We start from the raw sequence: 13,781 nt of genomic DNA, 5'->3' as shown, positions 1-13,781 counted from the left end.
AGATGATTCAAGTTGAGGGAGCGCACAATTGGCATACTGATTGCAGGAATGTCCACCAGAGCTGTTGCCAGATAATTGAATGTTCATGTCTCTACCATAAGCCCCTCCAACGTTGTTTTAGAGAATTTGGTAGTACGTCCAACCGGCCTCACAACCGCAGACCACGTGTAACAACTCCAGTCCAGGAATTCCACATCCGGCTTCTTCATCTGCAGGATCATCTGACAGCTGATGAAACTGTGGGTAACCGTTTCAGAGAAGATTAGCTGCGTGCTTGTCATCTTCACCAGGGTCTTGACCTGATAGCAGTTCGACGTCGTAACAGACTTCAGTGGGCAAATGCTCAACTTCGATGGCCACTGGCATGCTGGAGAAGTGTGCTCTTCACGGATGAATCCCGGTTTCAACTGTACAGGGCAGATGGTGTCGTGTTGGCGAGCGGTTTGCTGACATCAACAATGTAAACAGTGTGCCCTATGGTGACGGTGGGGTTATGGTATAGGCAGGCATAAGCTACGGACAATGAACACAATTGCATTTTATCAATGGCAATTTGAATGCACAGGCGTACCGTGACGAGATCCTGAGGCCCATTGTCGCCCCATTCATCCACCACCATGACATCATGTTTCAGCATGATAATGCACAGCCCCATGTCGCAAGGATCTGTACACAATTCCTGGAAGCTGAAAATGTCCCAGTTCTTTCATGGCCTGAATACTCACCAGACATGTCACCCATTGAGCATGTTTGGGATGCTCCGGATCGACGTGTAAGACAGCGTGTTCCAGTACCAACTATATATCCAGCAACTTCGCACTGCCATTGAAGAGTGGGACAACATTCAACAGGCCACAATCAACAGCCTGATCAACTCTATGCGAAGGAGATGTGTCACCCTGCATGAGGCAAATGGTGGTCACACCAGGTACTGACTGGTTTTCTAATCCACGTCCTACTAGTCGTTTTTTAAGGTATCTGTGACCAACAGATACATATCTGTATTCCCAGTCATGTGAAATCCCTAGATTAGGGCCTAATTAATTTATTTCAATTGACTGATTTCCTTAAATGAACTGTATGTAACTCAGTAAAATCTTAGACATTTCTACTTACAAGCAATGCGTGTTAATGTTCAGAATGAGCGGCGGGGCTCTTAACGAAACTCCCCCATACAGAAGAGTCCTTCATCCAATTACTTTTAATCTTATATGTAATGCAATGGAACTGAGAGTAACCATGATCAAGGGCTAAGTACTGTATGACCTGCCCTCCAAAACCAGGTGGTATGGACACCAAGTGGCTCGTGCTGGAATTGCAGATTTGCTCTCATTGGTCGCAGGAGGGCGCTAACAAAGCACAAGGCGGTGAGATAGCTAGCTAGCTAGCTTGAGAAAGGAAAAGGCCGAACGCTGCCTGCTGTGGAAATAATTATTGTGGCTATTCTACAAATACACATTAATGAATCAAATGTCGGTGTTCTTATCAAGTGATGGCAGACGAACAGTGTTCAGAAATCGAAGCTGGTGGGTGCTGAGTGTTTATTTCTCTATTAAAATATGAACCCAAACACAGTTTAGGGCTTGTATCAGTTAGCCTAGCTAACTAGTTAGCTAATGTTAGCTGGCTAGTTAGCTACCTGGATAGCTTAGCTATTGAATGGCTAATTAATGCGCCTCTGCATTTTCAGAATTGTATTACCTCATTGCTAGATTTCTCCAGTCGGGACCGTGTAAAAAATCGGCACAGGTACGAATGACAAGTTATATCAATAACTTTGATAGCTACAATTGCTAACTAGCTAAATAGGGCTGAATGTGTGATAAATACTAGCAACTGTCTCTCCATAGATACTGATTGAGGAACTAGAAGAGTATGAGGTAAGCTGCGCCGCTCTTGTCTGTATTAGCTTGTTCTCACGTCTCGTTTCCGCGATATTGACTGCTTTCTATTTTTATTGGCATGGTATACTTTTATTGATAGAGGCATTAACAGTATATCAAATACATTATTGTATTTGTGGTTTGATGCAATTATTTAACCGCGCGTCTCCCTTCTAGTTGATCCCGAAACGATGGAGTTGGGACGGCAAACAATACAAACGAAACTTCCAAGACTGGGTGAGTGTTATTATAAGTTCTTAAAACGGCTATATTATCAGTCCAGTAACCGTTTTCAATAATATAGGTACTTTTTTATATCAATATTTCCCGGCTTTTAAATCTTTTGATTTAATTGATGGATGATGGTGTGAAAATAACACACTAACTGTGCGTTGTAGTAATAGCCGACATTTGATTACTTAATTTCTGACCAAATATAAACATTTTATTGCCGTTTTGTGTGTGTGCAAAGAGGAGGGGTTAAACGAGGGCAAACAGAACGAGGCTGTACAAAGACTTGGAGAACGTCAATCTTCGCATACAGCCAATGAAATCGCAGTTACTATTTGAGGGGAGAAGAGGAGGGTGATTCTGATTGGCCTTGGCTGTCGAGATCGCTCACTTTGTCTGACTGTCTGTACTAACTAAATTCATACAGGCAACAACTACCTGTTTAAAACTGTATGACTTGTTATAGAGGGCATATTAATGTCATGTTTCACCCCAGGATTTTTTGCATTCTTTGGAGAGAACCCTGAATCCAAAATGCGAAAACAACAGCACTTTTGAAGTCAAGATCAAATCAAATTTCATTTGTCACATGCACTGAATATAACCTTACCGTAAAATGCTTACTACAAGCCCTTAACCAACAATGCAGTTAAGAAATGAGTTAAGAAAACTTTTACGAAATAAACTAAAGTATATTTTTTAAATAAAAAGTAACATGATACAATAAGAGGCTATATACAGGGGGTAATAGTACTGAGTCAATGTGTGGGGGTACAGGTTAGTCAAGGTAATTTGTACATGTAGGTAGGGGTAAAGTGACTATGCATAGATAATTAACAGTGAGTAGCAGCAGTGTAAAAACCAAGGGGGGGGTTGTCAGTGTAAACAGTCCAGATGGCCATTTGATGAATTGTTCAGCAGATCTATCTCCAACATCAGATGTACAACCTTTCTGTTTACACTATCCTTACGTTAGCCTTTGATGTGGTGTGACCAAAGCCACATTCCTGGGGTGCATTCAATACGACAAAACGGGGTTCGGTGTTTAATTCAACGGAAACGGTACTGAACGACCAGTTGAACGGTGCAATTATGGTGGCCCAGAGGGAGATTGATTGTATGGCGTGTGTGTTGAGTTTTGCGATTTCAAATGGTCACAACCATATTTATCAGGCCACACCCACCAAACAGAAGCAAATGTACCTCAAAAAGGCTGTTGAAGAATGATGCGTACCGTCTTGGGGAAACATGGTGTTCAGTACAAACTGTCACGCAATGTAGCAAATGTTGAATTGAACTATACTCAACAAAAATATAAATGCAACGATTTCACAGAGTTGGAAGGAAAGGAAATCAGTCAATTGAAATAAATACATTTGGCCCTAATCTATAGAGTTCACATGACTGGGCAGGGGCGCAGCCATGGGTAGGCCTGGAAGGGTATAGGCACACTTACTATGGATTATTATTACAGACAGAAATACTCCTCAGTTTCATCAGCTGTCCAGGTGACTGGTCTCAGACGATCCCGCAGGTGAAGAAGCCGGATGTGGAGGTCCTGGGCTGGCGTGGTTACATGTGGTTCTGAGGCCAGTTGGACGTACTGCCAAATTCTCTAAAACAACGTTGGAGGTGGCTTATGGTAGAGAAACTAACATTAAATTATCTGGCAACACCTCTGGTGGACATCCGTTCAGTCAGCATGCCAATTGCACATCTGTGGTGTTGTGGCAAATCTGCACATTTTTTGTGGACTTTTATTGTCCCCAGCACAAGGTGCACTTGTGTAAGGATCATGCTGTTTAATCAGCTTCTTGATATGCCACACCTGTCAGGTGGATGGATTATCTTGGCAAAGGATAAAATGCTCACTAACAGGGATGTAAACAAATTTGTGCACAACATTTTAGAGAAATAAGCTTTTGTGGTATGAAACATTTCTGGGATCTTTTATTTCAGCTCATGAAACATGGGACCAACACTTTACATGGTGTGTGTGCACCTATTAGTGTACCGTAAATACCACAGTATATAGACAAACAAAATAAGGATAGAAATTCAAACTATACAGGAATTTCTCATCTAAACCAAGATTCGCATGTGGTTATTTGAAAAGCCTTTACTTTTCCCTTTGGCTAACAGAGCAAAAATACTGGTATTAAGGTAATAAAGTTAATTCTTGCAGGGACATGGTGAGGGAGAGCCATTGTCTTTACACTATACAACTCATGGGGTGGGTATATGGTGTAGATGTCCGGAGGTAGTATGGGAGACATCTCTCGAGATTTGAATTTAACTCTGTCTCTTTACACTATGAAAGTATCTTTCCTGGAACTAGTATGTGTCATCAAAGTAGTGAAGTGTAAAGCAGGACTGGGGTCCATTCGAAGGCAGGAAGTGATTCTAATTTAAAAATCCAAAATTGAAAACCTTTTGAAATAAATTGCTTTTACGCCTCCATTTATTGAAGTAATTTAAAATAGATGGCGCTTTTTCTCATTTAGAATTATTTAAGATTACTTTATAAAAATGGACTGCTTTCCATTTGAATTGACCCCAGCCATGGTGTAAAGAGGCCTTCATTTGGAGTTGCATATTTTGTGCTCGTACTGTACTTTCTGACCTACCGTGTGAATGTTTTACTGACAGAACATAACATCTAACCTATGATGATGAGTCTTCACTGTATTGACATGTAAGTTGTAAATGTAAGATATCTAAGTGGCTAGGGATATGGTCACATTCCGGTATATTGATGTTGCTTTGATGACGTTTCACTACTGATTCCACTCACACAGGTCTATTTGATTACTTTTTTTCTCTCATGTGTCCACAGGTGATCTTGAACCAGCACATCCCTGCAGACTACCTGCTGAGAGTATGCCAGCAGATAGGTCCTCTCATAGACAAGGAGGCCCCACCTAGTGTCCCTGGGGTCCAAACCCTCCTGGGCTTGGGAAGGCAGTCTTTGCTTCGCACAGCTAAAAGTGAGCTCCCGTCTCTTCACTGTTTCTCTCTCTCTCTCTCACCATCAAAGACTAACTAATGTCATAATCCCTACATAGGTATTAGGTTACACAGATGCAGCATAAATGTCCCAGGTCATACAGTCTGTAATGCTTTAGAATCGTGCCTTCTTTTTTGTCTGTTAGGTTGTAGCCACACAGAATGGAGCGGAACTGCTGTTGCTGCGCTCCACCGGGGTCGCCCCCCAGAACCACCAGTCAGCTTTGGGAAGCCCCCCAGCATCGGTAAGCTGTGCTTTCAAAAGGAAAATTGCGAAATTCTGTCAATTAAGCCTGAATCAGATGAACTCGTAGACACCATTTCTATGGCTCTGCGTGCAGTATGAAGGAAGTTAGAGGTAGTTTCGCGAGCCAATGTTAACTGGCATTAGCACAATGACTAGAAGTCTACAGGTACGCCAGCAAAGGTACCCTCTAACTTCCTTCATACTTCACACCAAAACAAAATTAGTGTCCACGAGTTCATCTGACTCTGGGTAAGTAGATTAGTTGAATCTCACAGTATACCGTTAATAAACATATATCCCTGAAACACGTAAACTATTGGTAACACTACAGAACAATACATATTTAAGTGTTTGTAAATAATTTTACCTCCGCTCAACTGACCTCTACTCTCTTGCCGTCTAGTGTCCATCATGGGTGCTCGCCAGGCTACTGGCACTGCCCGCTTTGGCCATGCTCTGCCATCCTACACCTATCAGCATGTGAAGATGCACAGGCGCATCCTGGGCCACCTGTCCTCTGTGTACTGTGTGGCTTTCGACCGCAGTGGCAGACGGATATTTACAGTAAGAGTCTGACAAAAGAGGAGAGAAGGAATACCAAAGACAGTTGTTGTCAGTTCCCTCTGAAGTGTGTCAGTCTCTATGCTGCCGGTGTCTCATCGTGACCCCTCTGCTTCCAGGGTTCTGATGACTGTCTGGTAAAGATATGGTCCACAGATGATGGCCGGCTGCTGTCCACCCTGCGTGGCCACGCGGCCGAGATCTCCGACATGGCGGTGAACTACGACAACACGCTAATCGCCTCAGCCAGCTGTGACAAGGTCATCAGAGTGTGGTGCCTGCGCACCTGCGCCCCCATCACTGTGCTGCAGGGCCATGCAGCCTCTATCACCTCCATACAGGTCAGGACAGCCCTCAGGACTAAGCAATAAGAACCTAGTTACTCCCTTCAATATTCAGGAATTTACCTTCTGCCATGTGAAATATCTTGCATGAAACCTGTTGGTTTTTGACAATGTCATTTTGTGACCCTTTCTGCTTGAGAAATGTGTGTGACACCCCCTGTCCTCCTCAGTTTTGTCCGGCGGTTAAAGGACCAATGCGGTACCTGGCCTCCACCGGAGCAGACGGCATGGTGTGTTTCTGGCAATGGCACTCGCTCAGCATGAAGTTCGTGTAAGTGTTGGACAGCAGAGTTTGTCTGAGGCAAAAGGATGGGATGAGAATGCGATGGTTTCTTTATTTTCAACAGATCAGTTGTTTTGTGGTCTAGGTGAACCTAACCTGTATTGCATTCTGATTCCTCCTCAGTGACCGGCCAGTCAAGTTCATTGAGCGGTCAAGGCCTGGGGTCCAGATCTCCACCTCCTCCTTCAGCTGTGGTAGATGGCCACTAATAAACAACATGCTTTGCATTACATTTATTCCACTTCACCTTTTCACTGAATTATGGAGTTAATTACTCAATTCAAATGACTATTTGATCAAGGCAAGTTTTCACAAAGCCACTGAACTAGTTCTGTTTGTTAGTTTAATGTACTTACGTGTTGTTCCGTTGCTCTTTGAATCAGGTGGGATGTTCCTGGCCACAGGCAGCACGGATCATGTAATCAGGGTGTATTACCTTGGCTCTGAAACACCCATGAAGCTCTCTGAGTTGGACTCTCACATGGTAAGACACAGAGCAGAGAAGAACAGAGATGGAGAGCGACAGACATAAGAGCGAGAGAGGAGACAGAAGAATCAATGGAGCTAGATCACAGAGCACTTACACTGTTCAAAGTTTGTTTCTCACTACTCCTTTTGTTAACTCCTACCTCTTCTTCCAGGACAAAGTTGTGGTGGTCCAGTTTTGTAACAACAGTTACAGGTTAGTGTGTGCAATTGTCTCTTTACTTAGATAAAAATATTTTGATTTGTTGCTGTGTGGCCTCTAACTGCTGTGTCTGGTCCCAGCCTGAGGTTTGTGAGTGGTAGTCGTGACGGCACAGTCAGGATATGGCATTACCAGCAGCAGGAGTGGAAGAGCATTACTCTGGACATAGCCACTAGACTGCCGGGGTAAGACAATGCTGTCCAGCTGCAATAGTGTCCAGAATTGACATCTGTGCAGCAGCATTTCCGTCTGTGCAGCAGCAAATGGGTTTATGTTTGTCTCATTAGTAAGTGGTTGGCATGTATTTAACGTATACGATTGTCGCAGGACTGCTGTTGTGAATGGCGAGGACAAGACCAAGCTGGTGCCGACAATGGTGGCCTGGGACCGTGGTGACCGCACGGTTGTCACAGCAGTCTCTAACTACCTGCTCAAAGTCTGGAGCTCCACCACGGGCCAGCTTCTGCATGTGCTGTCTGTGAGTAGATGTCTGTCTCCTGTTTTTACTATTTTCTATGGTGAAGACATCAAAACAATGAAATAACACATGGAATCATGTAGTAAGTAAAAAAGTGTTAAACAGATTCTTCAACAGCCACCCTTTGCCTTGATGACAGCTTTGCACACTCTTGGCATTTTCTCAACCAGCTTCACGAGGAATGCAAAGCACCCCCACACCATAACACCTCCTCCTCCATGCTTTACGGTGGGAAATACACATGCGGAGCTCGTCCGTTCACACACACTGCATCTCACAGACACGGCGGTTGGAACCAAAAATCTCCAATTTGGACTCCAGATTTCCACTGGTATAATGTCCATTGCTGGTGCTTGGCCCAAGCAAGGCTCTTCTTATTATTGGTGTCCTTTAGTAGTGGTTTGCAGAAATTCGACCATGAAGGTGTGATTTATACAGAACTCTTAACGGATATGCACAAAAACACAACAAGAACGAGAGCTCAACATTACATTTAAACTACTCAATCAGTATGAGGAGTGAAGTCTCTGATGGGCATTGACTAGAGCAGTGAAGTCAGGTATAGTTTCTGACGTCGCTATGCACAGGATTGCTGAGAGGTGAGAGTCAGTAAGAGATGATCTCTGCCTTGACTTGTTATATTTCATCACTTAAAATGTCTGTTCACATACATAGGTTGACCCAAACAGTACAAACATCTTCTGAGCATGACTCCTAATATTTGGAGAATTTTGTTCATCGAGAGACGCATAGAACCTCGTCAGTGACATTGTTTTGAATAGTTATCCAATCACATCAGACTGAAGATCTATAAGCTCAAGTTGCAGGTCAGTGGGAGCGTTATCCACATTGAAGGTGAAAGGAGAGGAAACCAACAGCATGTCATTTTCCAACACTTTGAAAACTCACCGTTCAAAGCAAGCAGCAGCAATGTATACTTCTCGGGCTGGTCATCTGATAGCGAACAGACTAGTAGTGTCGGAAGGTGGGTGAGATTGTTGGCTTCTACGTGGCGGGTCAGGAGGAGTAATTTTCCCTTGAAGGCTTTGACAAGGCTGTACATCTGATGTGCAAAAAGGCCCTTCCCTTGTAGTTTGGAATTCAGTTCATTTATGAGGGCCATGATGTCCACGGTGAAGGCAAAATCAGCCAACCATTCTTTATCTTGCAGTTGAGGGAAATCCAAATTTTTCTTTCATTTGAAAAAACTCTGCAATCTCCAACTTCAGGTCCCACACCCTTTTAAGTTCCTTCCTCAAACTCAGCCATCTCACGTTTGTGTGGTGGGGGAGATCTGCATGACCTCACTCTCTCTTCCAGCAGTGAGCCAACCTGCCTGTGTTTTAAACATTTTGCTCTATTGAAGTTTACCACTTTAGTCACTGTATCCACAACATGGCTCATTTTCAGTGTACCTCCTGATGAAAAATGCAATGCAGGAAAATCATTTTCTGATCTGGGTTCAGCTCAGCTACTTCATCTTGTATCTTTTTAAAAAGGCCAATGTTTTTTCCTGTCACGTTTGGGCACCCATCAGTGGTCAAACTGGATAACTTTTCAAAACTCAGTCCCAGCTTTGCCACACACTTATTAACCTCCTCCAATAAATCTTTCCCTGTGGTTGTGCTCTTCATTGACTGCACTGAAGCAAGCGCCTCTGTAATTTCAAAGTCTGGGGTTATGCCTCGGTAAGAATATCGACAACTGCACCGTGACACGTGCATCACTGCTCTCATCCAGGGCCAAGGAGAAATAAGGTAAAGGATTTCACCTGTCTTTCAATTGTTGTTACATATTCTCTGCGATGTCCTCAACACGCCGTGTCACTGTTCGTCTTGACAGGAAAACATTTGTCTAACAGCACTTTCTTGTCGGTGAGAAGTGTTGCTGCAGAGTCAATTAAACATTCTTTAATGAATTCGCCCTCATCAAATGGCTTGCTATGTTTAGCAATGTTGTGGGACAGTACATAACTAGCTCTCGCAATTCTGTCGTTTGCTGAATGCAGTTTTGTAAAAAGTCTTTTCTGCTTTTGCAACTGAGAAAGCAACTATTTCGACGCACTGGCCCTCTGCTCAGAAGACATATTCCTATATTTCTCTGCATGCTTCGTCTGGAAGTGTCGGGACAAGTTGTAGTCTTTCAAGACAGCGATGCTCTCGTTGCACACTAAGCACACAGCTTTCCCTGATACCCCAATAAAGAAATATTTCAATGTCCAGCCTACATTCATTGTCTGCTTTCCTTTTCTTTGAAAAACTAACTTTTGCGCAATCTCTTGCTAGCTATTATTTATAATTGTGACGTGTGTCAGCCTGTCAGTCACTGTCTGTCCTCGTGCAGTTGTTATTTATACGTGTCTTCAAAATAAATGTCCCACAAGCGGTGGGAGTTAAATCATTACACAAAGGCGAGTATTCATTGTGCTTTTAATTTGAATAACAAATGTTTTTCTAAACTTTACTATCGCAAATTCTTTGATCTGAGCATGATTCCATGGGTCATATTGAATCTGGCTGCATACGCCCTGGGGCCGGGCTTTGCCCAGGCCTGCTTTAAGGGTCAGTAAATCTGGAACATTTCAAAAACTTTGGAAAGTTTCTTCAAGTGCAGTCGCAAAAATCATCAAGCGTTATGATGAAACTGTCTCTCATGAGGACCGCCACAGGAAAGGAAGACCCAGAGTTACCTCTGCTGCATATGATAAGTTCATTAGAGTTACAAGCCTCAGAAATTGCAGCCCAAATAAATGCTTCACAGAGTTCAAGTAACAGACACATCTCAACATCAACTGTTCAGAGGAGACTGTGTGAATCAGGCCTTCATGGTCGAATTGCTGCAAAGAAACCACTACTCAAGGACACCAATATTAAGAAGAGACTTGCTTGGGCCAAGAAACATCTGTCCTTTTTGGTTTGATGAGTGCAAATTTGAGATTTTTGGTTCCAACTGCCGTGTCTTTGTGACACGCAGGGTAGGTGAACAGATCTCTGCATATGTGGTTCCCACGGTGAAGCATGGAGGAGGAGGTGTGCGGGTGCTTTGCTGGTGACACTGTCAGTGATTTATTTAGAATTCAAGACACACTTAACCAGCATGGCTTACCACAGAAGTCTGTAGCAATACGCCATCCCATTTGGTTTGGGCTTAGTGGGACTATCATTTGTTTTACAACAGGACAATGACCCAACACACCGCCAGGCTGTGTAAGGGCTATATGACCAAGAAGTAGAGTGATGGAGTGCTGCATCAGATGATCTGGCCTCCACAATCACCTGACCTTAACCCAATTGAGATGGTTTGGAATGAGTTGGACCGCAGAGTGAAGGAAAAGCAGCCAACAGGTGCTCAGCATATGTGGGAACTCCTTCAAGACTGTTGGAAAAGCATTCCAGGTGAAGCTGGTTGAGAGAATGCCAAGAGTTTGCAAAGCTGTCATCGAGGCAAAGGGTGGCTACTTTGAAGAATCTAAAATATATTTTGATTTGTTGACACTTTTTTGGTTACTACATATGTGTTATTTCATAGTTTTGATGTATTCGGTATTATTCTACAATGTAGAAAATAGTAAAAAATTAAGAAAACCCCTTGCATGAGTAGGTGTGTAAAAACGTTTGACTGGTACTGTACATACTAGATACAGGTAACTGCCAAAATAAAGGAACCACTAACATAGTATCTTAGTAGGGCATTGGGCCACCATGAGCTGCCAGAACACCATCAATGCGCCTTGGCATAGATTCTACAAGTGTCTGGAACTCTATTAAAGGAATGCTACACTCTTCTTCCACAAGAAATTCCATCATTTGGTGTTTTGTTGATGGTGGTGGAAAACGTTGTCTCAGGCGCCACTCCAGAATCTCTTTCAAAGTCACTGAGACTTATATCCATATATCTTTATGTACATATTCTTTACCCCTTTACACTTGTGTGTATAAGGTAGTAGTTGTGGAATTGTTAGGTTAGATTACTCGTTGGTTATTACTGCATTGTCAGAACTAGAAGCACAAGTATTTCGCTACACTCGCATTAACATCTGCTAACCATGTGTATGTGACAAATAAAATTTGATTTGATTTGATCTCTTCTAGCCATGGTAGCCAAAATAATGGGCAACTGGGAATTTTATCACATGACCATAAGCATGATGGGATGTTCATTGCTTAATTAACTCAGGAACCACACCTGTTTGGAAGCACCTGCTTTCAATATACTTTGTATCCCTCATTTACTCAAGTATTTATTTTGTTTTGGCAGTTACCTGTATGTTTCTGGTCTCTTCAGTGAGTGAGACCTGTTACGACTGAATGTGCTGTTCCTCCTCCAGGGTCATGATGACGAGGTGTTTGTCCTGGAGGCCCACCCCTTTGACCACCGCATCATGCTCTCTGCCGGCCATGACGGCAACATCTACATGTGGGACCTCTCCAAGGGATCCAAGATCCGCAACTTCTTCAACATGGTGGAGATTGATTACATGGTGACTGTGTTGGTGGCTGTGTTTTACCCTGGCATACATTCATACAAGCCTTTCTCTCTCTGTCTCAGATTGAGGGCCAAGGTCACGGAGCTGTATTTGACTGTAAGTTCTCAGCTGATGGACAACATTTTGCCTGCACTGACTCCCATGGCCACCTGCTCATCTTTGGCTTTGGCTGCAGCAGACCCTATGAGAAGGTGAGTCTCTGGTCTTTCCACGTGGCTCATTTGGATAAAGATGTGTAAGTGACATGTTATCGTATCGCTTGTAAAGAGAAAATGTTACACAGAATAACAAATCTCTTCCTCCATATCCTTCCTCTAGATTCCTGACCAAATGTTCTTCCACACTGACTTCAGGCCTCTAATCCGAGACGCCAATAACTTTGTCCTGGACGAGCAGACCCAGCAGGCGCCCCACCTTATGCCCCCTCCCTTCCTTGTGGATGTGGACGGTAACCCCCACCCCACCCATTACCAGCGCCTGGTGCCCGGTAGGGAGAGCTGCAAGGATGAGCATCTGGTGCCCCAGCTTGGCTACATGGCGAATGGTAAACCTTACCAATGTTTCTTAGTGGTTTCAACAATAATTCTTTACCAGGCTCTGGAATCAAAATGTGAGTAACATTGGGATTTCTAACCTACTTCTCTGTTGCTTAGGTGATGGTGAGGTGGTGGAGCAGGTGATCGGCCAGCAAACGGCAGAGGAGGGTCACGGAGAAAGCCCTTTGGATGTCCTGATCAGACAGTTGCAGGACCAACCGGATGAGGGGCGGGACCAAGATGGAGTGCCTGAAGGAGAGGGTGGTACGTGTCAGTCTCATGTAACCATATTTATACTGAACAAAATTATAAACACAACGTGTACAGTGTTGGTTTCATGAGCTGAAATAAATATCACAGAAATTGTCCATACGCACAGCACAAAAAGCTTATTTCTCTCAAATTTTGGGCACAACTTTGTTTACCTCCCTGTTTGTGCTGGGGACAATAAAACACCACTCCAAAATGTGCAGTTTTGTCACACTACACAATGCCACAGATGTCTCAAGTTTTGAGGGAGCGTGCAATTGGCATTGCTGTTGCCAGAGAATTGAATGTTCATTAGCCTACCATAAGCTGCCTCCAACGTCGTTTTAGAGAATTTGGCAGTACATTTACTTTTTCTTTTTTACATTTTAGTCATTTAGCAGACGCTCTTATCCAGAGCGACTTACAGTAGAGGGCATACATTTTTTATTTTTATTTTTTTTACATACTGAGACAAGGATATCCCTACCGGCCAATCCCTCCCTAACCCCTAACCCGGACGACGCTATGCCAATTGTGCGTCGCCCCACGGACCTCCCGGTTGCGGCCGGCTGCGACAGAGCCTGGGCGTGAACCCAGAGACTTTGGTGGCGCAGCTAGCACTGTGATGCAGTTCCCTAGACCACTGCGCCACCCGGGAGATAGACATACTGCCATACTGCCACTCGGGGACTAACTGGCCTCACAAATGCAGACCACGTGTACCCACGCCAAGCCAAGACCTCCACATCCGGCTTCTTTACCTGCAGGATAGTCAATTGATTTATTTCC

General features: G+C 43.8%; 1 protein-coding gene across 4 annotated transcripts in view; it reads left to right on the top strand.

Moving 5' to 3' along the window:
- Positions 1–1,335: 1,335 nt before the first annotated feature.
- LOC129868583 (bromodomain and WD repeat-containing protein 3-like) overlaps positions 1,336–13,781 on the top strand; it is a 28,803-nt gene continuing 16,357 nt past the window's right edge. For 2 of the 4 annotated variants that reach the window (XM_055942693.1, XM_055942692.1), the window contains exons 1-18: positions 1,337–1,526; positions 1,691–1,749; positions 1,851–1,880; positions 2,061–2,120; positions 4,951–5,101; positions 5,267–5,365; positions 5,771–5,931; positions 6,048–6,269; positions 6,443–6,543; positions 6,679–6,749; positions 6,939–7,039; positions 7,197–7,237; positions 7,324–7,428; positions 7,571–7,721; positions 12,049–12,183; positions 12,270–12,398; positions 12,526–12,751; positions 12,861–13,007. In XM_055942693.1, coding sequence (XP_055798668.1) covers positions 1,493–1,526; positions 1,691–1,749; positions 1,851–1,880; positions 2,061–2,120; positions 4,951–5,101; positions 5,267–5,365; positions 5,771–5,931; positions 6,048–6,269; positions 6,443–6,543; positions 6,679–6,749; positions 6,939–7,039; positions 7,197–7,237; positions 7,324–7,428; positions 7,571–7,721; positions 12,049–12,183; positions 12,270–12,398; positions 12,526–12,751; positions 12,861–13,007 — 2,023 coding nt within the window. In that variant the 5' untranslated portion in view covers positions 1,337–1,492. Of the gene's footprint in view, positions 1,527–1,690; positions 1,750–1,850; positions 1,881–2,060; positions 2,121–4,950; positions 5,102–5,266; positions 5,366–5,770; positions 5,932–6,047; positions 6,270–6,442; positions 6,544–6,678; positions 6,750–6,938; positions 7,040–7,196; positions 7,238–7,323; positions 7,429–7,570; positions 7,722–12,048; positions 12,399–12,525; positions 12,752–12,860; positions 13,008–13,781 lie in introns of all 4 variants that reach the window. The other 2 variants (XM_055942691.1, XM_055942690.1) reach the window with 1 other exon arrangement.

The sequence above is a fragment of the Salvelinus fontinalis genome, chromosome 13 (genome assembly GCF_029448725.1).
Source record: "Salvelinus fontinalis isolate EN_2023a chromosome 13, ASM2944872v1, whole genome shotgun sequence".
In the NCBI taxonomy this organism is placed as follows: Eukaryota; Metazoa; Chordata; class Actinopteri; order Salmoniformes; family Salmonidae; genus Salvelinus; species Salvelinus fontinalis.
This window is presented reverse-complemented; position numbering and strand designations above follow the sequence as displayed.